At 42.2% G+C, this 25,197-nt stretch overlaps 1 protein-coding gene across 2 annotated transcripts in view; it reads right to left on the reverse strand.

The window, feature by feature from the left end:
- The window catches only part of RAD52 (RAD52 DNA repair protein), a 124,182-nt gene that overhangs the window by 96,352 nt on the left and 2,633 nt on the right, over positions 1-25,197 (reverse strand). For both annotated transcript variants that reach the window (XR_016311939.1, XM_089671794.1), the window contains exons 2-5: positions 18,790-18,888; positions 17,738-17,839; positions 11,451-11,544; positions 3,781-3,848 (exon numbers count right to left, since the gene is read on the reverse strand). Coding sequence is in view for 1 of the 2 variants with exons in the window: in XM_089671794.1 (XP_089527920.1) it covers positions 3,781-3,848; positions 11,451-11,544; positions 17,738-17,839; positions 18,790-18,870 (345 nt within the window). In the remaining variant the exon portion in view is untranslated. The remainder of the gene's footprint in view (positions 1-3,780; positions 3,849-11,450; positions 11,545-17,737; positions 17,840-18,789; positions 18,889-25,197) is intronic.

The raw sequence follows: 25,197 nt of genomic DNA on the forward strand, positions 1-25,197 counted from the left end.
ATATGCCAAAGCATGGGGGCCTGGGGTGGCCAGTGGGTGGATGGCCCCTATGCTTCGGCATATATATTTTATATTTGTTGGCACATTTCATATGTGCCCACCATTAGAAGTGGGTGGATTGAGGGAGGTTTCTAATGGTGGGCATACCACCACACACTTTTTCTGGCAGAGATTTCTTCTCTTTTTTTTCATTCAGCCCACAGGCTGCATAAAGAAAAAAAGAACATAGCATATACACCCAACAAGGACCAGTGACGTACTCGTATCATTTGGCATCATCCTGGTATCATTTTTTTCAGCCGGCAATGGGCTTTCATGTAAAAGCATTCCTAGTGGTTAATTAGCTGCAGAATTGCCTTTACAAGCAGCGGGAGAAAATGCCCCCCCCTCCCTGAGATAGCATTAAAAAAAAAAAAAAATTAAAGGGACAGTGTAAAAATAATTAAATAAATCAGAAAAAAAGGAAAAAAAAAAAAAAAGGACCCTCGCCCATCCGCGCACGCGCACACCTGCGGTCGTGAGCGTTGACCCTTTCCCAGTATGGAAACAGCGATTGCAACATGCATGTGAGGTATCGCCACGAACGTCAGATCAAGGGCAGTAATTATAGCTCTAGACCTCCTCTGTAAATCTAAAATGGTAGCTTGTAAAGGCTTTTAAAGCGTTGCCTATAGATATTAAAAATGTATGCAGTTTGTCGCCATTGCACAGGGCATGCGTAATTTTAAAGCATGTCATGTTTTCTATCTATTTACTCAGCATAGCATCATCTTTTATATCATACCAAATAATTGGCCAATATATTGTGTTTTTGTGCATTAAAATTAAAAAAAGTGTATATTTTTCAAAAAAATTGCATTTGAAAAATCGCTGTGTAAGTAATATGTGAGATAAAAAATTGCACCACCCACCATTTTATTTACTAGGGTGTCTGCTCTAAGAAAATATTTAATGTTTGGGGGTTCACTTTAATTTCCTAGCAAAAATACAGATTTTTTTAATGTGAACAAAAAGTGTCAGAAAAGGCTTGGTCTTCAGGTGGTTAGAAGAGTGAGTGATGTGTGGCATAAACCTCTAATGCTGGGCATAAAATGCCCCCACCCCTCAAAATGACCCCTTTTTGGAAAGTAGACACCCCAAACTATTTGCTGAGAGGCATGTTGAATCAATAGAAGAATTTATTTTTTTACCACAAGTTTTTGGAAAATGAAGAAAGAAAATAAAAATATATTTTTTCTTTTCTTTTTTATATTTCAAAACCTTGTGAGAAAAAATTAGATCTGCAAAATACTTACCATGCCTCTTTTTAAATTCCTTGGAGTGTCTACTTTCCAAAAAGGGGTCATTTGGGGGGGTTTGGTGCTATCCTGGCATTACAGGGCCTCCGAAACTGTGATAGGTAGTGGGGAAGTGAAATGAAGAAGTTACGCACCTTCAGGCTTTCAAAGTGCTCATTGGATTTCAGGCTCCTGTATGTGGCTAGGCTCCCAAAAAGTGTCACACGTGTGGTATCCTCATACTCGGTAGAAGTAGCAGAATGTATTTTGGGGTATAATTCCACATATACCCATGGCTTGTGCAAGAAATAAATCATTTAAATGACAATTTTGTGTAAAAAAAAAAAAAAAAAAAACGTTTTTGTCATTTTCCAGAAACTTGTGGAAAAAAAATAAATCTTCCATGGACACAATATGTCTCTCAGCAGATAGCTTAGGGTGTCTGCTTTCCAAAATGGGGTCATTTGGGGGTGTTTGTTCTATCCTGGTATTTTAGCACCTCAAGAGATGTGATGGGCGGTCAGAAAGTAAAAGCTGTGTAAATTTCAAATTATCTATACCATAGTTTGTAGACGCTATAACGTTCACACAAAGCAATCAATATACACTTATTGGGATTTTTTTTACAAAAAACATGTAGCAGAATACATTTTGGCTTAATATTATGACTAATTTTGAGTTTACGATATATTTTTTATAGCTGAAAGTAGAAAAAAATTGGTTTTTTTTCAAGATTTTCGTGTTTTTTTTGTTTATAGCGCCGAAAATAAAAAGCGCACAGGTGATCAAATACCACCAAAAGAAAGCTCTATTTGTGTGAAAAAAGGGACGTAAATTTTGTTTGGGTACAGCATTGCATGACCGCGCAATTATCATTTGAATTAGTGCAGCGCTGTATAGCAAAAAAAAGGCATAAATTACAGTATCTATACCATAGTTTGTAGACGCTATAACGTTCACACAAAGCAATCAATATACACTTATTGGGATTTTTTTTACCAAAAACATGTAGCAAAATACATTTTGGCTTAAATTTATGACTATCTTTGAGTTTACGATATATTTTTTATAGCTGAAAGTAGAAAATATTGTTTTTTTTCAAAATTTTCATGTTTTTTTTGTTTATAGCGCAGAAAATAAAAAGCGCACAGGTGATCAAATACCACCTAAAGAAAGCTCTATTTGTGTGAAGAAAAGGACGTAAATTTTGTTTGGGTACAGCATTGCATGACCGCGCAATTATCATTTGAATTAGTGCAGCACCAAACAGCAAAAAAAGGCCTGGTCATTAAGGGGGGGTAAATCCTCTGGGGCTCAAGTGGTTAATCAATTGGTGTACAGCTAGCCTATCAGGTTTTTCCTCCAAACGATTAGTGCCACCGGCTATAGCTGGCAACACTAATCACTGTGTTCTGCGGGCAGGAAAGGCTCCCTGCCGGCAGAACACAACAGCGCTGCATGAGGGATTCTTCCATTAACAATTACTGCATTGATGGGGAAACCCATGGAGGAAGGAAATAAAATTGCATACTCTATGGCATGCCTTACAGAACTCTAACCATTTCTCAGGCTACACCTTCCTGCCCAGGCCAGTTTTCAGGTTTCAGCGCTCACACACTTTGAATGACAATTGCGCGGTCATACAACATTGTACCCAAACTAAAATTTTATCATTTTCTTCACACAACTAGAGCTTTCTTTTGGTGGTATTTAATCACCGCCGAGGTTTTTATTTTTTGCTAAATTAACAAAAAAAGACCAAAAATTTTGGAAAAAAAACACATTTTTCTTTGTTTCTGCTATAAAAGTTTACAAATAAATAATTGTTCTTCATAAATTTAGGCCGAGATGTATTCTGCTACATGTCTTTGGTGAAAATAACCCAAATTAGGATGTATTTTCTTTTTATATTTTATTTTGACCAAAGTAGTGCAATGTTACCATAGTAACATTGTACTACTTTGGGGAAGTGATCAGTATTTTTTTTTTTTTTACACAATTTGCTTATAGCAAAGAATTACTTTGCTATAAGCAAGCATTTACCTGAATGAAATCGATTCATTCAACTTTTTTTCTTTTTTTTTTGTGCTTAGCTGTGATTTGGTCACAGCTAATCACATGACATGTGCATGTGATTAGCTGTGACCATTCACAGCTAGGCACTAGTATACAATGGATGGCATCATGAATGAAGCCATCCATTGTATACAACTGTCATGTGACCTGCTGTGATTGGTCACAGCAGGTCACATGGTACCAGCAACGGGAGCCGGTACTCGGATCTGTCATCGGCCGTGTCCGAGGTGCACGGCCGCTGACAGATCGCACTGCTGCGCCGCTCTGCATTAGCGCAAACGGCGCATGTGCGGGAGCACGCCAAATGGCGTGCACCCGGAATGCAGGGACACAATTGAAGCCGCCAAACGGCCATTGGCCGGGCAGCTAATGGTTAAAAAAAAAAAAAATCAGGACAAGGAACAAGCTTGGTCTGATCATGTATTACCTTCAGCTGGACTTTGACAAATGCACACACTCCAACATAGAACTTCCCATTACTCAGGTCCACAAAATCTGTACAGAAAACATAAAAATTAGTGCAAAAGATCTATGTTCTCTCTTTGAATTATTTAGCACTAAAACAGGGTATTGCTTCAATTGTTCAATAAAGCTGAAAGCATTGCACGATGCGCAAATTTCATGGTCTTTTGCAGCTTACGCATATCTATTCTGCTGTATTTTCAGGAATCATTAGCAAATGGAAGCTAAAACAGTCTTAAAGTGATATTAAACACAAAAGAAAATATTTATTATATTGCAGCTTACCAGTTCTTAGATGTGATGGCTGCATTTGTTTTCTTTTTTTTAGGCTAGATTTCTTCTATTTTCATCTGATGATTCAGCCAGCAAGCCTGCTGTTTTTCAGAAACATATGTATAGCACTCGTTGTTTTCATGTGTAGGTGCCCCAGCATGTGCTTTTACGTTTGTGCGTGTGTACATATGTGGGGGTGGGGGTATGCTTGGGTGCAACTTCCTTTTTTTTAAATCACAAAGGGGACGAAAAGTCCACTTTGTGATGATTTTTTGATAGAGGTTCTTTTTTTTTTTTTTTTCTTCCCTGAATGTAATGCAGTGCACATCACACCGCATTACATTCATTCCTGGCCTCAATGACCGGGAATCTGTCAAACAGGGACCCGGAAGTGACGTCACATCACTTCCGGGTCAGGACAAGAAGGGGAGGGGAGTGGATGTGTCCGCTCTGCTCCCTCCCCTATACCACATCCCGCCGGCACCCAGTGAATTAGTCCCGGGCCCACAGATGGGCAAGCGGAGCATGAGACATATAGCAGGGGGAGAGGCTGGCACTGTGGGCTGTGTAGAAACAATCAGGTGGCACTGCTGCCGCCCGAATTCTTCCACCTGAGAGGTAAGCCCTGCTGCTTGACCGCAGCAGGGCTAAAGGCAAAAAAAAAGGTTCGGGGTCTCAAAGCTAATTGTGCCCACACGCAGGTAATCACTCAGGTAGCAATCACATGCAAGTGATTGGCCAGGGCCGATAACTCACATGTGATCACTGCTTGAGCAATTACATGTGACTGGAAGTGAATAGCTGCAAGAACCGGCAGCCTCCGATTGTTTTCATTGGGGTTGCCTACTGGCAGCTAATTGCAAGACCGCCCCTGCTGGAGTTTTTGTAGCTGATCGCAGACATCTGAAGTCTTTTCTGATAGGTTTCATCCTTCAAACTTTTCACCATTTTTGTTGCCTGTCTCTGGCCTCGCTCTGTCTGATCAAGATCTTTTTGCAAATGAGGTCTCCTGAACTTAACACAGTATATTAAAAATGAGGTAAAACTAAAGATCTATATAGGGGAATCAGGACCTTCTTTCTCCTTCTGGTGACCCATCTAGTGATGCATCCCAAAATTCTATTTGTTTGTCCCACTGCCTGTTCTTTTTGCAATCATCTTCAATCACAAATCTTTTTGCTCTGTAGTGTTGAACAACACTGTACCTCCAATATAGTAAATTCACTTAAACAATAAAATGCAGTTTCCACTGCTTTGGACCAATTTTCCAGCAATGCAAAATCATGTTCCATTTTACAGACACCTCCAGGAATAACAACCCTAATGTACACCTTTGTGTTATCAGCAAAAAAAAAAAAAACATACCTTAGCCACCAACCTTTTAGTTATATCATTTCCATGTATATTAAATAGAACAGGACCTAGTACAGAGCCTTGTGGTATACTGCTAGTGACTGGTCTCTGTTCCAAATGAATCCTAGTTACAGCCACATTCTGGTATCTATCTTTAGCCAAATGCATATCCACAGAAAACAAATGCATTGCTGAAATGAGGACAGGATATGTCCATAGCACCTTTCTGGTCCAAAACATTAGTGATCTATACAAAAAACAGATTATTCTGACATGATCTGCCCTCAGTAAAGCCATGCTGCTTTGAGTCCAGCAAGTTGTGTGTTAAGGGATCAGTGATTCTTCTCTTTAGGAGTGATTCCATTAAATTGAATACAACAGATTTAAAACTCACTGGCCTGTAATTGTCAGCTTCTACTTGCTACCCTTCTTGTGGATAACTACAATATCCACCAGCCATTGTCTACTTTCTTAATAGATTTAACCTGGCCAATCATGATTCATTTTTTCCTCCAACCAGTAGGTTGCATTAAAACAAATTAGCCAATTTTTCCATCCACTCATTTGATGTAGATGGAGGAATCCTTCCCATTATGGTAAATACAATGATCAGTGTTGTCGGTTATAGCCGGCGTCATTGATCATTCAGGAAAAACCTGAGAGCTGGTTGTACACAAGTCGATCAATAGATCAACTTTTGTACAACCAGCCAGCCCATACAAGGATTGTAATTTGGGCAGTCACTGTTGGGCCAGCCGAAATTCGATCCTTGTATGGCCAGCTTTAGCCATTTACTCCTCTTTCTCTGCTTTGACAGCACTGATGTGTTTGGCCTCCCTTTGCCTAGTTTTTTTTTTGAGCCATCCATACGGGATCCCCTACACACTCACACAGGAGCTGACATGTGAGTGGACACTCCTGTTTTATAAAAGTGCTGTAATAGTTGCTTTCCATCATCGGTTGGAGCTCTGTGTCTTCCCTACCCAGTATACTCTGCAGGTCTTGTGTGATTAATACTAGCACTGTGTTTGACATATGGTGGGAATTGGGCATCCTATAATCAGAGACTATTTATTCTCATATAGGACTTTGTGTGATATGTTACTAGTCATTATCCACGATTCATCAATATTTCATTTATTATTCATTTTTACATCATTATTATTTCTGATTTGTTTTTTTTTTTTATTATTATTGCCCCATTTTATTTTTGTCTATTTTTTTTTGTTCATTGTTTTGTAAACTAGTCAATGGGGTTTTTGCCATGTTCCTTTTTGTTTTATTTGACCTCTATACTGACTTTACTTTAGCTGGATTAACTTCACTGCTATACATTAACAGTCCCAGAAGTGGCACTGTGATTGTATTTCTCTTTGTATGTAGTAAGGTTTTGTTGATACTTTTAAAAAAAAATGTGCCCCCTGCAGGTTTAAGTCATAATATACTAGTATGCACTGCATAGTAGTACACTATAATAGACTTAACAGCAACTGAAGCCCTCTAGCGTTGCATTGTCATGGCCCTGGTCCCCAACACTTCCATCTGCACTTGGTCTTCCTTCCAGGTTTCGTATCTTCAGCTGCTTGAATGGCCGGGCCGAGGTGACATCAGTCCCACGCATGTACACAGGAGTCAAGTCGCTGTAGAACACATAGTGTACATTACCCACTGACAGGCACCTTGGACATTTATGACAGAAGAAACCTCCCTTTAGGGTCTCTTCCCTTATAAAAACCCTGCCTATCAGCAGATTCTTTACTTTACTACCATATTAGGGTATAACAGCAAGTGTTGAAGTGTACATCGATCAAGTGCAGAAATGAAAGAAGCCTTTTAATATGAATGTTCAAAAATAACATAGAAATTGTTATTGGATGCATTCCATGCTACAGAAATAGTAACATGAATATGAAAATAGATTTTGAAGTGAAGATAAGAGTGGAGAATAAAAGAAAGATAAAGGAAGAAAAAGGGGAGCAATTTGCATTCCACTATTGGGTCCCGGTTATCAAATTTCTCGAAGGCGACAGTCAAAATCCCTCTGGAGGACGTGAGTAACCCACGATTCCCAGTTTCTCATTAATTAACACTCATTTCATGCGAGATTTAACTTCAGATATAAATAAGGGTGTTGGTTAACCAAGCTTTCACTATTGTTTGTTCTGGAGTGGTCAGGACATGGGTTAAATTGTTGTTTAATAACCCTGTAAGGGATTTGACTGAGAAGTGTTCCCTGTGGTAGAATAGGTAAAGATTTCTGTAGGAGTAGTCTCAGAATATCGTACACTTGTATCCAGAAATTGTATGCCAATGGACAGGACCCACCAAGTAAAAAACAAAATTTGCCAATGTCCAAACATGCCCGAAAGCAGGTAAGCTAAACATCAAGGCTGACAAGAGCCAATCTAACAGGCACCACATACAGTCAGGTCCATAAATATTGGGACATCGACACAATTCTAACATTTTTGGCTCTATACACCACCACAATGGATTTGAAAGGAAACAAACAAGATGTGCTTTAACTGCAGACTGTCAGCTTTAATTTGAGGGTATTTACATCCAAATCAGGTGAATGGTGTAGGAATTACAACAGTTTGCATATGTGCCTCCCACTTGTTAAGGAACCAAAAGCAATGGGACAGAATAATAATCATAAATCAAACTTTCACTTTTTAATACTTGGTTGCAAATCCTTTGCAGTCAATTACAGCCTGAAGTCTGGAACGCATAGACATCACCAGACGCTGGGTTTCATCCCTGGTGATACTCTGCCAGGCCTCTACTGCAACGGTCTTCAGTTCCCGCTTGTTCTTGGGGCATTTTCCCTTCAGTTTTGTCTTCAGCAAGTGAAATGCACGCTCAATCGGATTCAGGTCAGGTGATTGACTTGGCCATTGCATAACATTCCACTTCTTTCCCTTAAAAAACTCTTTGGTTGCTTTTGCAGTATGCTTTGGGTCATTGTCCATCTGCACTGTGAAGCGGCATCCAATGAGTTCTGAAGCATTTGGCTGAATATGAGCAAATAATATTGCCCGAAACACTTCAGAATTCATCCTGCTGCTTTTGTCAGCAGTCACATCATCAATAAATACAAGAGAACCAGTTCCATTGGCAGCCATACATGCCCACGCCATGACACTACCACCACCATGCTTCACTGATGAGGTGGTATGCTTAGGATGATGAGCAGTTCCTTTCCTTCTCCATACTCTTCTCTTCCCATCACTCTGGTACAAGTTGATCTTGGTCTCATCTGTCCATAGGATGTTGTTCCAGAACTGTGAAGGCTTTTTTACATGTCGTTTGGCAAACTCTAATCTGGCCTTCCTGTTTTTGAGGCTCACCAATGGTTTACATCTTGTGGTGAACCCTCTGTATTCACTCTGGTGAAGTCTTCTCTTGATTGTTGACTTTGACACACATACACCTACCTCCTGGAGAGTGTTCTTGATCTGGCCAACTGTTGTGAAGGGTGTTTTCTTCACCAGGGAAAGAATTCTTCGGTCATCCACCACAGTTGTTTTCCGTGGTCTTCCGGGTCTTTTGGTGTTGCCGAGCTCACCGGTGCGTTCCTTCTTTTTAAGAATGTTCCAAACAGTTGTTATGGCCACGCCTAATGTTTTTGCTATCTCTCTGATGGGTTTGTTTTGTTTTTTCAGCCTAATGATGGCTTGCTTCACTGATAGTGACAGCTCTTTGGATCTCATCTTGAGAGTTGACAGCAACAGATTCCAAATGCAAATAGCACACTTGAAATAAACTCTGGACCTTTTATTTGCTCATTGTAATTGGGATAATGAGGGAATAACACACACCTGGCCATGGAACAGCTGACAAGCCAATTGTCCCATTACTTTTGATCCCTTAACAAGTGGGAGGCACATATTCAAACTGTTGTAATTCCTACACCGTTCACCTGATTTGGATGTAAATACCCTCAAATTAAACCTGACAGTCTGCAGTTAAAGCACATCTTGTTAATTTCATGACAAATCCATTGTGGTGGTGTATAGAGCCAAAAATGTTAGAATTGTGCCGATGTCCCAATATTTATGGACCTGACTGTACAACCTAAGAAGGACTTTGTAGTTGGTCTCGACCACTACCGGCATCCAGGACTTCGTGGTGTGCCAAATTGTGTCCCATTCATTAAGCTCTAAATTTATGCCTAGATCCTTTTCCCAATTCCTCACATAAGGAAGAGTTTCTGCCATAAACTTAGAAAGAAACTAAAATGTATTCGTATTCATAAATTGTAAAGAAGGGAGATCATTCTCAGAGAATGAGGGTCATTTTGATTCAACAGGAGTAAGAGCCAATTTATCGCCTTGGGGAGGATGCCACTGGCAAATAAGTGCACAACAGCAAATCAGTTTTAGGATAACTCATTGCTTGAACGCCTGCGGTGATTCAAAACCAGGGTCGAAAGCAGGATTATGTAGGATCAATAATAGTGGTAGATGTGGCGATAGTACCAGAGTAGTTCAGATCATGCAAAATTTCTAGAGTGTCGTAAAATAAGATTAGAGATCTTGCGGATGTAGCCACAACAAATTATATATAGATATTGGAGCACAGTCCTCTGCCACATATATTTTTACACACTTCTCTACCAGCTACACCCCAGGTGCCCAACCTGCAGTCCTTTGGCACTTCTTGTGTAGCCTCTGGGGCCCCTGCAGACACTAATCTCTGCTTCCCTAGTGTCCGGTTATAGCAGTGATTTCTAGCAGTCTCATGTGATTTGTCTCCTGTCTATCATTGTCTTCTTATGTCCCCAATCTCCAACAACTAGTATAGCATGTTCAGTCTCTGACCACCTTCTGTAGTATGTCCATAGTCTTTGATCATCTCTTGTATGATGTCCAAAGTCTCTGACCATCTTTTTTTTTTTTTTATCGTGTCCATAGTCTCTGGCCATCCCATGTACCATGCTCACGCACTTTGACTTTACCCTGTTGTGTGTCTGTTGTCTCAGACACTGTATATTCAATTAATTTTTATGTGTGACCCTTTGGTAATGTCGGGGGTGTCATTTGAGGGCCCCCCAGATCAAGAAAGTTGACCACCAATGAGCTACACGTTCTGTTCCTTTGAATATCCTATATGTTGATTTTTTTTTTTCTCCCTTACTATCCTACTTACCTCTTTAGTGGTTATATTGTTCTTTTTTTCTTCTTTTTATTATGTGCCTGACATGTAATCTAGTTTCCTCCAGGGTGGTAGACTTTAACAGTGCCCACCGATTACCGTTTCCTGTCATTTTACGCCAACATTTTAATTCATTTGTTAAAAATTCATCTATTTCAGCAAAATCTGAAACCCCAAAGAAAATTCAAAATTTTGGGTTGACATCAAAACACAGAGAGGGGAAAATCTTCTAATGGAGACACTAGTTCTGGTGACACACAAGGATTCCCACATTTTGGAGGGATTTCTGCTCACCTCATGTTTGGCTATGGGACAGTTAGTGAAGGGAAATCTCTCCAATGGGACACAGAGGGCAAAAAAACTGATTAGGGTATAACCCTCCCTTAATCTGTCCAAAACGAAAAAAAAGTTTTGACTTTAGTTTCTCCATAAGAGAGAATTGGTCCATCACCTTGGGATTCTCGTAGTGGCTTAGAGTTCTAGGGGGACACCATGCTGGCATGTTTGCAAGGGGCACACCAAGCTTGCTAGTATCCAATCTATAACCCAAGGTCTATGAATAACAAGCCTGTGTCCTGTACTGTAGGATTAAGTTATAGGCAGTTAGCACCCAAGACTGCTTATAGGTGTCAATTAAAAGGCCAGATCTGCATCAGGCAAAGCAAGCTGCTGATAATGTAAGTGTCCCAAAGTCTAGATTTCAATGAAAAGTTCTGTTGGTGATTTGTGCTTTATCTGGAGTTTTACAAAAGGTTATAGGCTATAGAAAAAAGTTCCTGGAATTATAAACCAGGCTATATTTCTTAATTCTGAAAGCACCTCCAATTTGTGTTTCCTGTCTTTGAAACTCACCCACATTCTGCTGAGTAATAGAGTGTGACCAGCCATTGTACCCAAACATCTCATTCGCCAAGCTGATTACTCGGTGCCCTTCAATATAACAGACCTTACAAGAGAAAAAGATACATTGATAAAAGCACCAGCTTGTGTTCAGGGAGCACAAATGAAAAACAAAAAAAAAATGATCTTCAAGCAAAACACGCATTCCAAATGAAGTATTAAAATTTCTGCATTATCCTCCTCTTTACTGCTTAGATCTATACCTTGACAAAGACAAATCAAATCCATTAGAAACCCCTCCCTCAATGTGCAATATGCCCCATTTCTAATGCAAGTTGTAGGACGCTCACAGTGTGCAGTGAAACCAGAAGAAATAATCTCAGCAAAGGAGATCTGCACAACTGTGCAAGACTAAAGTTAGTGTCATTAAATCCATGTAAAAAAAACTAAAAATAAATGCTGTATTACATGCTGCTCATGCTCACTCATTCACTATGGAATTTGTTTTCTGTATTCTGCAAAAAAAAAAAATCTGCTTGATCCTGTTCTCTATCTCCCCCTTCTGTTTATGTTCCCAATGCAGTAGGGCAAAGCTCAAAATTTCCACTAGCCTGCTCGCATTGGCAAGTGGAGATATGGTGGGGGCGAGGGTGTCCAGATTGCAGCAGGTGACATTGGCAGTCGGGGGAGATCGATGCAGCAGTGGGGGCAGTTACAAGCACTGATCTCCATGCTGAAAGCCGCGGGAGGAAGAAGAGGAGAAGTGGCTTCCAGCTGCTTCACTGAAATCCCTACAGAGAGATCAGTACTTGTAGCTGGCCCCACCACTGCACCAATCACCCCCGACTGTCAATTGGATTTCTCTTTTTGGACCCCCCTCCTCTGTGCTCCTCTGTTCCCAGCCCCTCCCCTGATCCTCCACACCAATAGGAGAGAGGCTGGATCTGCTCTGCCTACCCCAGTGTGGGCGAGAAATTGTACACAGAGCAGCCGACAGCTCTGTAATGCTTCTGACTGAACTATGCAAGTCTTTCCTTCCTACATTCCCTCCCATCTTCCTTCATTCCTTCCTTCCTTTACTTCCCTCCTGTCCCTTTCTTCCTTCCCTCAAACCCTGCCTCCCTTTCTTCCCTCTCTTTCCTCCTTCCCTTCCTCCCCTCCCTCTCACCTTGCTTCCTTCCCTCCTTCCTCCCATCCTTGTTTCCTTCCCTCCCGAACATTCTTCTTTCCATCCCTTCCTTCCAAATGTCTCTCCCTCCCATCCTATTTCCTATTTTGTCCTTCAACAATAGTGTTCATGAGTGCAGCCAAGAGAGTTTAGTTTTGGGTGGTAGTAGTTGGTCAAATGTGGTGACATTTGATGTAAAAGAGGGACGCTGATGGGACACCTGATGTAAAGGGGGACATCTGATGGGACACGTGATGTAAAGGGGGAAACTTGAGATCATTCTTAAGCTCCTCCCGTGTAGTTCTGGGCTGATCCCTCACTTTTCTCATGATCATGCTTACCCCATGAGGCAAAATCTTGCATGGAGCGCCAGACCGAGGGCGATTGATTGTTATTTTGTATTTTTTTCATTTGAGAATAATCACTCCAACAGTTTTCTCCTTCACACCAAACTTCTTTTTGATGGGCTTGTAGCCCATTCCAGCCTTGTGCAGGTCTACAATCTTGTTCCTGACATCCTTTGACAGCTCTTTGGTCTTGCCCATGGTGGTGAGGAAGAATGAGATTCTGTGGGCAGGTGTCTTTTACACACATAACGAGCTTTCGTTAGGAGCACCTTCTTAAATTGACAGGACTAATCTGTGTACCAGATGAGCACATAGCCAATCTGTGGCAGCCATAGTTGTTGGTTGGTAGGGGATCAAATACTAATTGTATTCACTGAACTGCAACTCAAATTATATTTGTACTATGTGTTTTTTCTGGATTTTTGGTTGATATTCTGTCTCTTTATCGTTCTGCGGGACTTTTCATATAACGAAAAATTCATAAACCGAAGCGCCGTTTCCCATAGGAATGCACTGAAAACCAATTAGTCCATTTTGGAGGTCAGTAAAAAGTAAACGCTACAAAAATACCACATAAGTTGTTTTATCAAGTCATGCGGTATTTTAGCAGTGACAACCATATGTTAATGTTTCAGCTGTCAGCAGGGTTCCCCACTGACAGCTGAATGTAAATGAAAGAATTGCCGGCAATTAAAATGGTATGGATTTTGAGGGGAACTCCCACGCCAAAATAAAAAAAAAATAAAAATGTGGGCAGGGGGCTTATCAGAATCTGGAAGCCCCTTTTAACAAGGGCCCCCCCCCATGTGAATAAGTATGGGGTACATGGTCCCGCTACTCATTCACAAAAAAAACAAAAAGTGGTGTGAAAAAAGACAGGACATGATCTTTGACAAGTCCTTTATTAAAAGAAAAAAATAAAGAATGTCCCCCGCAGTAGATCCACCGTCAATCACGATGTCCACCAACACCCCGAAAAAAAAAGAAAGAAAAAAAAAGGCTACGCTCCCGACAATGGCTCCCAGCCGTCTGCCTCTGAGCTGGCTTGACAGTTCTTAAATATGTAAGGGGCGGGCCACCCAGTGGCATCACGCATGTGGCCCCACCTCCTTGTGACATCATTGACCCAGCATACCCCGGTTGATGCCACAAGAAGGTGGGGCCACACACGTGAGGTCACTGGGTGGCCCCGCCCCTTATATATTTAAGAACTGTCAAGCTAGCGGAGAAGGCAGACAGCTGGGAGCCATCGTCGAGAGTGTAGCCTTTTTTTTTATTCTAATTCCGGGGTGGCAGCGGACATCGTGATGGACATTGGATCTACTGCAGGGGACATTCTTTTTTTTTCTTTTCTTTTAATAAAAGACTTGTCAAAGACTGTGTCCTGTCTTTTTTCACACTACACTTTTTTTGTTTTTGTGAATGAGGGGGGGGGGCTGGGATCTGGGGGTCCCCTTGTAAAACGGGCTTCCAGATTCTGATAAGTCCCCTGCTCGCAGACCCCCACAACCACCGGCCAGGGTTGTGGGGAAGAGGCCCTTGTCCCCATTGTCTTGATCATGGTGGAAACCAACTAAAGGAAAGGGAAGGCCCAAAGCCTTAAAGCCACCTTATTTTTGTGAAGAATAAGGAAGAGTTCTTTATGGAATAAGGATGCTAGTTTTGGAGACCCATTTCACAGACCCTTTTTTAAAAGAAAAAATATCTTACAAGTAAGGTCAACCAAGGTAAAATCCTGAATTGGCACAAAGGAGGCTTTCACAGAGTTGACAAGACCAAGTTGAAATCCCAAGGCGAGATAGGTGTACTGAATGGAAGAGTGATGTGAGCCTACCCCAAACAAAAGCCTTGATCAGAGACTGAGAGGCCTGCAGTATCTTCAGATGTTTCCTAGGAGTTAGAGAATGTCCAACTTAGTTTCATAAGGATCACTAGAATGTTGATCCTGCAAAGCAGCCAAGGAAGAATATGTAGCTGCATATATCAGATGAAACTGATCCCATGAGGTCACCAGTGTGTAAACGGTAAAGGCCATTGGAACCCTGATCCTGGTCACACACTTCTTTTGTTGTTAAAGAGCGATACCAACAGATTTACATCCAGCATCCCACAGCGGCAATAGGTGACCTGGGACACTTCGGGTGAAGACCATTCCACCATATCCAGGCACTAACATAGAAAATCTGTCAAATGTCTTTCTTCGAAAGGAACGTGCCTTTCCGCCCAAGCCTAAATTAAGCCTGCTTGTTGGAGGGCTACAGGGTTAATCAGGCACCAGATTACCCTGGCTGCAGCATGCAGTCAGCACATTGAGTTATAAGAGTTTGGAGTGAAACTCTGTAAACGTAACTACCTCGAATTAGGACATCATGATGCCTAATACCTTCATGCAAAATTGGATCGTCAAAAACTTTTTGGAGAGTAGAGTCTGGACATAAGCCCAAAAGTTAAACACGCTTTCACAGGGAAGAAACACCCAGGCTTTTTTGGTGAACACCTGAGGGGCTTAAGTCAAGAAAAAAGCTAAATATGCTGCATGCCCACCACAAACCCCAGGAACCACTGATGGGAATATGAAAATATGGATCCTTAAGTTGCAGCGACGTAGTTACAGACTGGGCCCATTCCATCCCTAACATTTTAACCCACAAGGTGTTGAGACCCTCCAAGTCAAGGATGGGGTGAACAACACCAATGGACTTCAGAGTTGTAAACGGGCTTAAATAAAAACTGAAAAAAGTTCCTCAGAGGAAACTGAAACAATCACTCTCGTAAAAGTGAAAAAGGTTACGTTGCTGCAAGGCAGTCTGAAGGGCACAAAGTTTTGTCATGGAGGCGAGCCAATTGGAGGGCATAAAGCGGGAGGCCGTAGACAGCGGAACTCCAGCCTGTACCCCTTGGATATAGGTCCAAAATGACCTGTTTCCAGGCAGCCGAAAAGGCCAACAGATATCCTCCCAGCTTGCAGAAGTGGGAGCACCCCTTAAAGTGAGCCTGTGACTTCCTTAATAAAGCTAAGGACCATCCATCTAAAGAATCACTCTCTGTCCAAAGGAATCCTTTCCAGATGTTTCTTACAGAATTGCAGACCAGTTCCACAACCAGAGAATCATATGCATATAACCTGACTTAAAAGCCAGGTAAGAATTTTGGAGCCCCTGAAATGTTCTACACAATAGTGCAAGGCTACTGGAGGGACCTGCAATTTTTGTAAAATTGAGATATCGATCAGGATTTTTCTGGAGTGGCATGCCATGTGCTAGAGTTAGACAAATGGCCAAAGATGGTTGCATTGTTGAGCTCGACAGAGCAAAATACGCTTTGAGGAGGCCACAAACCTTTTTTCCATTGTGCCTCTGAAAATTGGATTATCCTCCACCAGAAAAACAAAGGATTTTTTGAGGCAGGAAATACCAATCTGTGTCCCAAGACTGAAGGCTGCTAGATAGGCTGATGCAAAGACCTGGGCCACAATTTGAAGAAGTGCAGATGCTAGAGCTGCAATGTTCTTGCAACTATCAGAGCAAGGCGTTCAAGATGGTGCCTGGAGCCAGGGGAAGGGCGGTGTACCTCCTAGAGAGGGCATGTAAGGGAATGCCGGTGAGACGATTGGCGAATAGAAGTGCGCATGCGCACAGAAATACGCGATCGTGCACACGCACAGTGAAGATTGGCGCCAGACGGACTATTTAAAAGGTGCCTCTGCCTGTGCTGACTGGTCTTCAGGTGTTCCCCGTTTCTTGCTCGTTCCTGTGTGATTTCCTTGTTGCTGACCCAGCTTGTTCCTGACCTGACTCTTGATTACTCTCCTGCTTGATACTTGTTCCTGACTTCGGCTCTGCTCCTGACTTTGGCACCTCGCTGTCCGCCCGTTGATGACCCCGGCTATTCCTATGACATTGCTCCTGTCTCCCAGCTTCCTGCCTTGCTCTGGTGCACACCTGGCGACCTACCATACCAGCTCTGCATATCACTACTGTTCCTGAATCGGAGGTTCATCAGTCTTCCAAAGTCTCCAGCTGCAAGAGCTGCAAACAACATCTGCTAGCGCTTTTGTCCCCCTGGTCCCTAGACACCCTCTGTTCTACTTCCAGTGGGGTCAGGGCTAGTAAATCAAGTAAGGCTGACCTCGTCATTTCAGTCTCCAATCAGGTACGTGACAGGGCATGACTATGCACGCAAACATGCGAAATATGCTGCATAGGCTGCACCACATCCCCTTAGCAAGCAGAAAGTGGAACACACTAGGGCATGGTTTCTTGGGGTGGGGGACCAATCTGGACACTACAAACCTATTGCAGCACTAGCTTTGATGCAGCCAGAGGAAGAAGGGATTTCTATATGAGAAGAACCAATCATAGGCTTCAATCTTTCAGAAAGATTAGAATTTCAAGCCAGAAATTTGGTTTCAGTAGAGAGATTGGATATCACCTAAAAAAAAAAAAAAAAAAACTTACAAAAACTGAGAATTGCTGTGAGGGCTTATGTAGGTTCTCCTAACAATTTTGTTTTCCAGTGTCTTTGCCTGATGGTGGCAGCATACAACCCATGGTCCAGACATAAAGAAGCCTGTGTACTGTACCATACGATTACGAAACTCATTTTTTGTAAAACAACAATAAATTTATCATACAAGAGATTTAGCGGTCAACTGGATTATAGCAATCAGCTACAACACATGGACCAATCCTAGTATCTAGGTTCATGCAGCAGTCTTTAATTCAGCAAGTATTGACAGCACCACACATATATGTCAGCAGGACGCAGTGACAGGACGTGTGTACCTTCTGTCCGCCTCCTGCCTGTCTGCTGCTGATATACTCCGGTCCCAGCTTCTGCCGCAGAGCATTCTGGATAGCCTGGTACTCCTCCGCTGTGTACTTGTGCTGCAACAGGAAAAAACAAAGCCTATCAATATGTCAGACAGATGGCTTAAAATCCATAAAGGAAAACTGATTGCTGGGTACAAACATAATAAGATTGTACATTATAATTTTAAAAACTCCATCCTTGGGGAGACAAGCAAGTCCACTGTTACCTTTTAGGTGTATGCATATCCATTTTTTTTTCCTTTTGGATAGAGTGGTAATAAAAATTGGGGGTTAAACTCCCATGTCATATGTTTTTCCATCTGCATCCATTTTTTTTGCCATTTACGAAAATAAATAATTCCAAATTTTATGGTTTTGGATACACTATTAATTTTTGTCACAAGACAAACAGTGTTTTTCGGACAGGGACACAGAGAGCAAATAAAAATTAAAAAAAAAACAACTTACAGGAGTTCCCATATTTTTACGGTCACCCATAACTAAGAAGCTTTACATAAACTTTAAACTATGTCTAAGACCAACCCTTTTTTTTCAGTTTTGGACAAAGTATGGAATAGTTAAAATGTGTGTCAAGCTTTATTTTGTCCCCCATTAGGGAGATTTGTCTCCTGGAGACACAACAGAAGTGAGGAAATCTCTCCAAATTAAATGAAGTCAGACAGCAACAGAAACTTGACAGAGGTTCTAGCCCTAGCTCTTTGCCACTTCATCCATAGCTAGAAAAAGAAAAAAGTCTACACATAAATTTACCAGCAACAGATCTCACATGTGTCATGCAGCTTTTTGTTGCAAGCATTTCTGTAGTTTGCCAATAGTTTTTTACTGCAAATGTTTTTTTTTATAAAAGTAAAAATCGCTTCTGTGACATTGTCATAAGAAACGCACATGAACAGTTACCTACAGCGTGGAAGCCATGCAGAGTAGTCCCTAAGAACCAGAGATTGAAAATACTGAAGCATGATTATTATTCTATAAGCGACTACAAAATGGTAACAATTACCTACCTGTCCAAATGATGAAGGTCCATTTCCACTTGATCCCACCTGCCCAGTTTTTACCCTGTCTCCAGTCTGACCTGCAGACATAGCTACCTATGACCAGCTCTGCAAATAAGGGAAAAGGTCAGATAAATGAATACGAACAAATCCTTCTCTTAAAATATGAAAACTGTACGCAAAACAAAAGAGAGTAAACCGAATTTATGAAGATGTTAGCTTTAGCACTCAAGAGTCTAGCTTTACACTTTAGAGTGTGTACTATTGGCAGATATTAAAGTCATTCTAAAGGTTTTTTGTTTGTTTTTTCAGAAAAACAAACAAACATATCTATACTTACCTGCTGTGTTCAGTGGTTTTGCAGAAAGCAGCCTGGATCCTTCTCTGCTCGGGTCCCCCCGCAGGCGCTCCCTGGCCCCTCCCTCCTGGTGGGTGCACCCACAGCAAGCTATGGGGGCACCCGCTGCTCAGTGTGTCCCTCCCTTCTCATTGGTTCACTGGCTGTGGCTGGCAGCAGTGGGAGCCAATGGCTCCCGCTTCTGTCTCAGCCAATGAGAAGAGGGAGTCCCAGGATAGCCGTGTCTCCATCTCCAGTGCATATCGCTGGATCGAAACAGGCTTAGGTGAGTAGTATGGGGGGCTGGCGAAGCTGCTGTACACAGAAGGTTTTTTACCTTCATGCAAAGAATGCATGAAGGCAAAAAACCTTGAGCCTTTAAAACCACTTTAAGCAGCACAGGCTGAGACATTTCTTCCCCATGACATTTAAAATTATAAAACGAGACCCATTTCTGGGGGTCATTTAACCAGAAAAAAATAACTCCAAAGAAACAGTTTAAATATTTCAGTTTTCAGTAAATAGGCTTTGAATGCCCTCCCTGACCTCTGCAGCTACAGACACTGTGGACTAATTAATCTTCAAAGTTTACAGTAAAACACTTTTAAGGCCTATTCACACTTGATATCAATGGAAACATCAAAAAGCATGTAAACTTGCATATAAATCCATGTAAACTCGCATCATCCCTAGTTGCAATGTATTTTGTTTCGAATCACAATGTGCATCATAACGCTCATCAATACAGATCCTAATACTTGAATTGACATGCATTTTGATGTGTTTTAATTCATTTAACTTTAAAATGCATCAAACAAAAAAACCATGCCAGCAATGACTGACCAGCCTTGTAATCTCTAATGCACACAGAAAGAGAGGTGGGCATAGAATCGAGTCCTGACTGTGCTCCAATTGTGAACTTCAAGGATGATATATCTCAATGCAGCTGCAGAAGCGAATAAAGGCTTTGTTTAAAGCTGAACACAAGGAAGATACAGAAGATATAAATTAATGCAGCACGTGCAAGAGTAACAACGCCAATGGTCACCCAATAGCCAAAAAAAGTGTTGACATTTAGAATAATCTGTGGATTTGGAGAAACGAGTGGACTCTAAACATCATTCCTGGAAGAGAGCATGCTGGAAGATAAGTGTGTTATAATGTACAAATATGTTGTACACTTGCATGTCATTTCTAAATGTGCTTGGTGTAGCAAGCGTACACCCAAAGATGGACGCGGTTCAACCATTTTGGCTCCAACCTCCATCTTGGCAAAGGGTCAACCATCTTGTACAAACATATTCCCCCTCATTTTCCCTCTCCCTCTCTGAGGGTCACAGTGACATCTGGTTGCATGTGTGCGTTGGAAGCGTCACAGGCTGGTCAGGCCACAGCAGGGAGCTCCGAGCTATAAAACATTTTTCTGAGCTGGGTGCTGGGTGGGCTGGAAAGCTGAGTAATCTAGAACCTCGTAAAAAGATAACCCAAGCCTTCCCTCCTGTTCAGGAGTTAGACAGCAGAGTGTATCCCTCCCTCCTGCCTTACGCCAATCTCATCTCCCAGGAGGTGCAGGTTGAATGGGCCAAAGAGACAGAGGGAATGGCGCAGTCAGGAATCCAGGGGTCAGCTAGAGTCTGGGCATCTCTGATAGTCTTGATCCCCAAACAGGATCAGAGGACCAGGCTTTTGGAGGACCTTGGAAAACGAGCGCCAGCCTTGTGGGTGTGGCACACCCCATGCCCAGGCGCCATGATGTAATGAAGCATCCGGAAGGGGCCCGCTGTTTAACCATCATGGGCCTGAGCATGGGGTATGGGCCACCATCTCTAACCCAGGAGGCTCAGGACGAGTCAGCCTTCACCAACCCATATGGCTTACCTGAATTCATGGGAAAGCTAGTTGGGGTTGAGAACGCACCAACCACCTCCCCAGGGGTCAGGAATGACATGCAATGAGGAGTGGAAAGGGGTGCTGTTGCCCACTTTAGGTGCCTTGCAGTGTTCGGCCCTATCTAGGAAGAGCAACTTTGGCCCCTGTCACTAGTCATCAACAAACTGCCCGTGCCTAGTCTGACAGTCGAGAATGGTAACTGTCAGAGGGGCATGTCAGTGGTTCAGCTTTGGGAATCGCCGTAGGAAGAGACCCCCAGAGGTCTGGGCAGGGGAAGACTGAGGCAGTTGTGACCTGGCCTACTCCCCAGGCCAAAAAGCAGGTTACGTCAGTTGTGGGTGCAGCTGGCTACGGTAAGACGCCTGGGTGCAACTATCATGGCTCAGCTGGACCTGTGACTGACCTAGCAGACAGGAAACTGGCGGAATTGGTGTCCTGGATTCTAGCAGGTAAAGAGGACTGTTCATCTTGGATAAAGGTACTGTGGACACATCTGGGAGGCGAGTTCCAGAATTCGCCTGTCCGATTCCGATGCACACAGGCGCCACTACCTTTGGGTCAGATGTAGTCCTAAGCCTGAGGAAGAAGATGGGAGAGGGAAATCTCCTGCTCTACCTCGACAACAAGCTACATCTTAACATGTTAGCAGATGACACCCCTGAGCCGAAGTGTTTTGTGAACAGGTGGGCACCCCGGCAGTCGCCATGATATCCGGATAGTCAAAGCAGACTGGTGCTCACCCGTGACCACTCACTTGACTGGCACAGCAGTGTTGCCGGGGAGAACAGCTTCCTTTTCAGAAGGAACCTGGCTCTCCCGCAATACATATCACTCCAAGGTAAACCCCTGGGCACAGTGGCTCTGTGCCCTGATCAGGCAAGCCCACGGCAGAAGTGGGTTGTGTCTGGAGGGAAATTGCAGTCCCCTCCTATGCAACCACCTGAGGGGGGAGGTGTAGTAAGCGTACACCCAGAGATGGACATGGTTCAACCATTTTTGCTCCAACCTCCATCTTGGCAAAGGGTCAACCATCTTGTACAAACATATTCCCCCTCATTCTCCCTCAATGAGGGTCACAGTGACGTCTGGTTGTGTGTGTTTGTTGGAAGTGTCACAGGTCGGTCAGGCCACAGCAGGGAGCTCCGAGCTATAAAACATTTTATAGCTGGGTGCCGGGCGGGCTGGGAAGCTGAGTAATCTGGCACCTCGTAAAAAGATAACCCAAGCTTTCCCCTGAGTTCAAGCACATTCCAGAGGAGTAGAGACTAGATAACACTTTTAAAATCCATTTTTTTCCCCTATGTCTCATATCTTGGAATATGAGAGACTTAAATAAAAATCAGGTATATCTTCAGATTGGCCACAAGAAGACAAACAGTTTGATAGGTCACACTCCCTGACTGGAATACCTAGGACAGCAGAAAATTACATCTCTGGAACCCTTCGAGTATGTATTTAATATTTCATATCTAACTGTTCCTCAGATGCGTCTGCATAGTAATCTACCCACGGGTGGAATGTCACTTGTGCATAGGAAAAGTTATGAGTAAAATATGAACTATGAGAGATTATGACTCTAGTTTAGGTATCCGCCCAGACGATCCCTCCCTAAACGAGGCATTGGTCCTTGACTTCAGAGACACCTCCTGCTGGGGGACTAGAAAATAGGCTGTCAGGCCTAAGAGAAAAAAGTTGAAGAATTCTCCCTTTTAACATCAGAACCAACCTGGGAGACGCGTCCTTTTGCTTTGAAACTTGATCTGCAAACCCAAGGCTGATTGGCAAGTACTTTAATCCTTTAACCTCCTGTTACCTCTGCTGTGCTGTTGTTCTCTGTATATATATATATATATATATATATATATATATATATATATATATATATATAGGTTACATCTTTTTTCTGTAAATATTTTTATTGCACCCTTTTGACCTTTTAGTAATAAATCCTTCTTTCTGAAAGTGTTGAACTGTTTCTATAGCTCTTTATTGCAACTTACGAATTCCTGCCTCTAAAAGAGCACTACTGTGTTTGTTTAACCCTCTGTATAACCTGTCTGCGGTGACCGTGCTATACAGACGATGATCTCAACCATTATAGTGTTATAGCTGATATCGACGAGTTTCCTCTTTCTCTGTACAAAAAGGAGGTGGTGGCAGTGTGAAGGGTTAATTGCATAATTAACATGACCCAGTAACAATCGCTCTCAGGCTGCCAGTACATCGATTTGTGGTTCATTAGCTAGAAAATCGTGCAGGGAGCAGCTGGGCATGGTATTGTTACACACGTGACATCGCGGCATAAGATTGGCTAGTCCTTCGGTCACGAGTTTGGTGAGAAGGTCGGGGGTCTGACGCGCGATCGTCACACTTGGGTTGTATGTTATTCCAAGCAATCTGGAAAAAATTCCCCCACAGGCTTTGTCCCAGACTGGCACATTGACAGAGATCAGGGCTCTGTGGGGACCATACCATCTGATGTAGGATTCCCTTAAGCTCTATGTACACTACCGGTCTTTTTTTTTTTTAACCTCAAAAAACGCTGGAAAAAACACTGGAAAAAAAACACTGGTAGTTATGTTTTAGTAGTGTTTTTACAGTACATGTAGAAAAAAGCTGTTAAGAGCGTTTCAGTAGCGTTTAATAGGGGTGCACCAAAATTTCGGTGACCGAAACACTTCGGCCTAAAACACCCCTATCGGCCATTGGCCGATATGAAAATAAGCACCAATACAAGTGCTGAAAATAATCCCGCCCCCTCGCCAGCTCTCAGCCTTACCATAGAAACCACTGAACAATCCTGGTGCTAGGCATAGAGATAAGTGAAGGAAAGATGGCCTCCACTCATCTCTATGCCGTTGGAGGATCTGAGCAATGTCATGGTTCCGGCGCCATGTAAACAAGGCCATTTTTTTTTTTTTTTTTTAACCACTTCCAGACCGGACACTTTTACCCCCTTCCTGACCAGGGCAATTTTCAGCTTTTAGCGCTATCACACTTTGAATGACAATTGCGCGGTCATGAAACACTGTACCCAAATGAATTTTTAACCATTTTTTTGAGATAGATAAAGCTTTATTTTGGTGGTATTTATTCACCACTGGGATTTGTATTTTTTTTGCTATGTAAATTAAATGTCCAAAAAATTTTAAAAAAAGTGTTTTTTTTATAAAATTTTGCAAATAAATAATATTTCATCATAAATCTTAGCCAAAATTTATTCCGTTATCTTTTTAGTAAAAAAAAAAAAATCCAAATTAGTTTATAAGCAAAAATTATAATTTTTAAACATTTTTTTTTACATTTTTATTTTATTTTTTTATTATTTTTATTTTTTATTTTTTTACATACTGTCACCCTAGCAGTACAGTGTCACCATGGTGACACTGTACTACTTGTGAGAGGTGATGAAGATTTTTTTTTTTTTTTACACCGATTGCTTTTACACCCATATAGGATATAAAAGCAATCATTTCTCTTTCTCTCTGTGTGCATTCTTGCACTCATTGAAAAGAACTGAGTGAGCTGTGATTGGTCATAGCTTGTCACATGGTACAAGGCTTTTGTGAATAGCCTTGTACCATGTGACCTCTGTGATCATTCACAGATTTCACACATAGTAAGCAATGATGTCAGAAGTGACATCTTGCTTACTACTTTGCATGTGATCACTGATTGGCCAATCAGTGATCACATGATCGGGACCTCGTACAGAGGTCCCGTCCGACGATCTGTGTTTCACTGTGTCCGGAGGACACAGCGGGCACCGGATCGCGGTGCTGCGCGCTCCCAGGGAGCGCGCACAAGCAGGGTGCGGGGAGGCCGTTTATAGACGGCCACCCGACCCTGCAGTGCCACCGTCCGGCCGTTTATATACAACGGCCGGTCGGGAAGTGGTTAAAGCACTAGATCAATGCTTTTTTTGACCTAATGCTTTACATTGTAGAGGAGATATGTGGGGATTTATTGACCCTATATCTCTCCATAAAGAGGACCTGTAATAGCTTATTTCAGGGGATGCATGCATTCCTTGTGATAGGAAAAAAATGGTTAAAATTTTTTTTTTTAAAGGGACAACGTAAAAAAAAAAAAAAAAAAAAGTTTAAGGTGCCCCCTGTCCCCCCCGTGCTCGCACGTAGTGGTGAACGCATACTTAGGCCACGTCCACATATGTAAATGGTGTTCAAACC

Source organism: Staurois parvus, unplaced genomic scaffold (assembly GCF_062004578.1).
Source record: "Staurois parvus isolate SC_StPar_1 unplaced genomic scaffold, SC_StPar_1.0 ptg000114l, whole genome shotgun sequence".
In the NCBI taxonomy this organism is placed as follows: Eukaryota; Metazoa; Chordata; class Amphibia; order Anura; family Ranidae; genus Staurois; species Staurois parvus.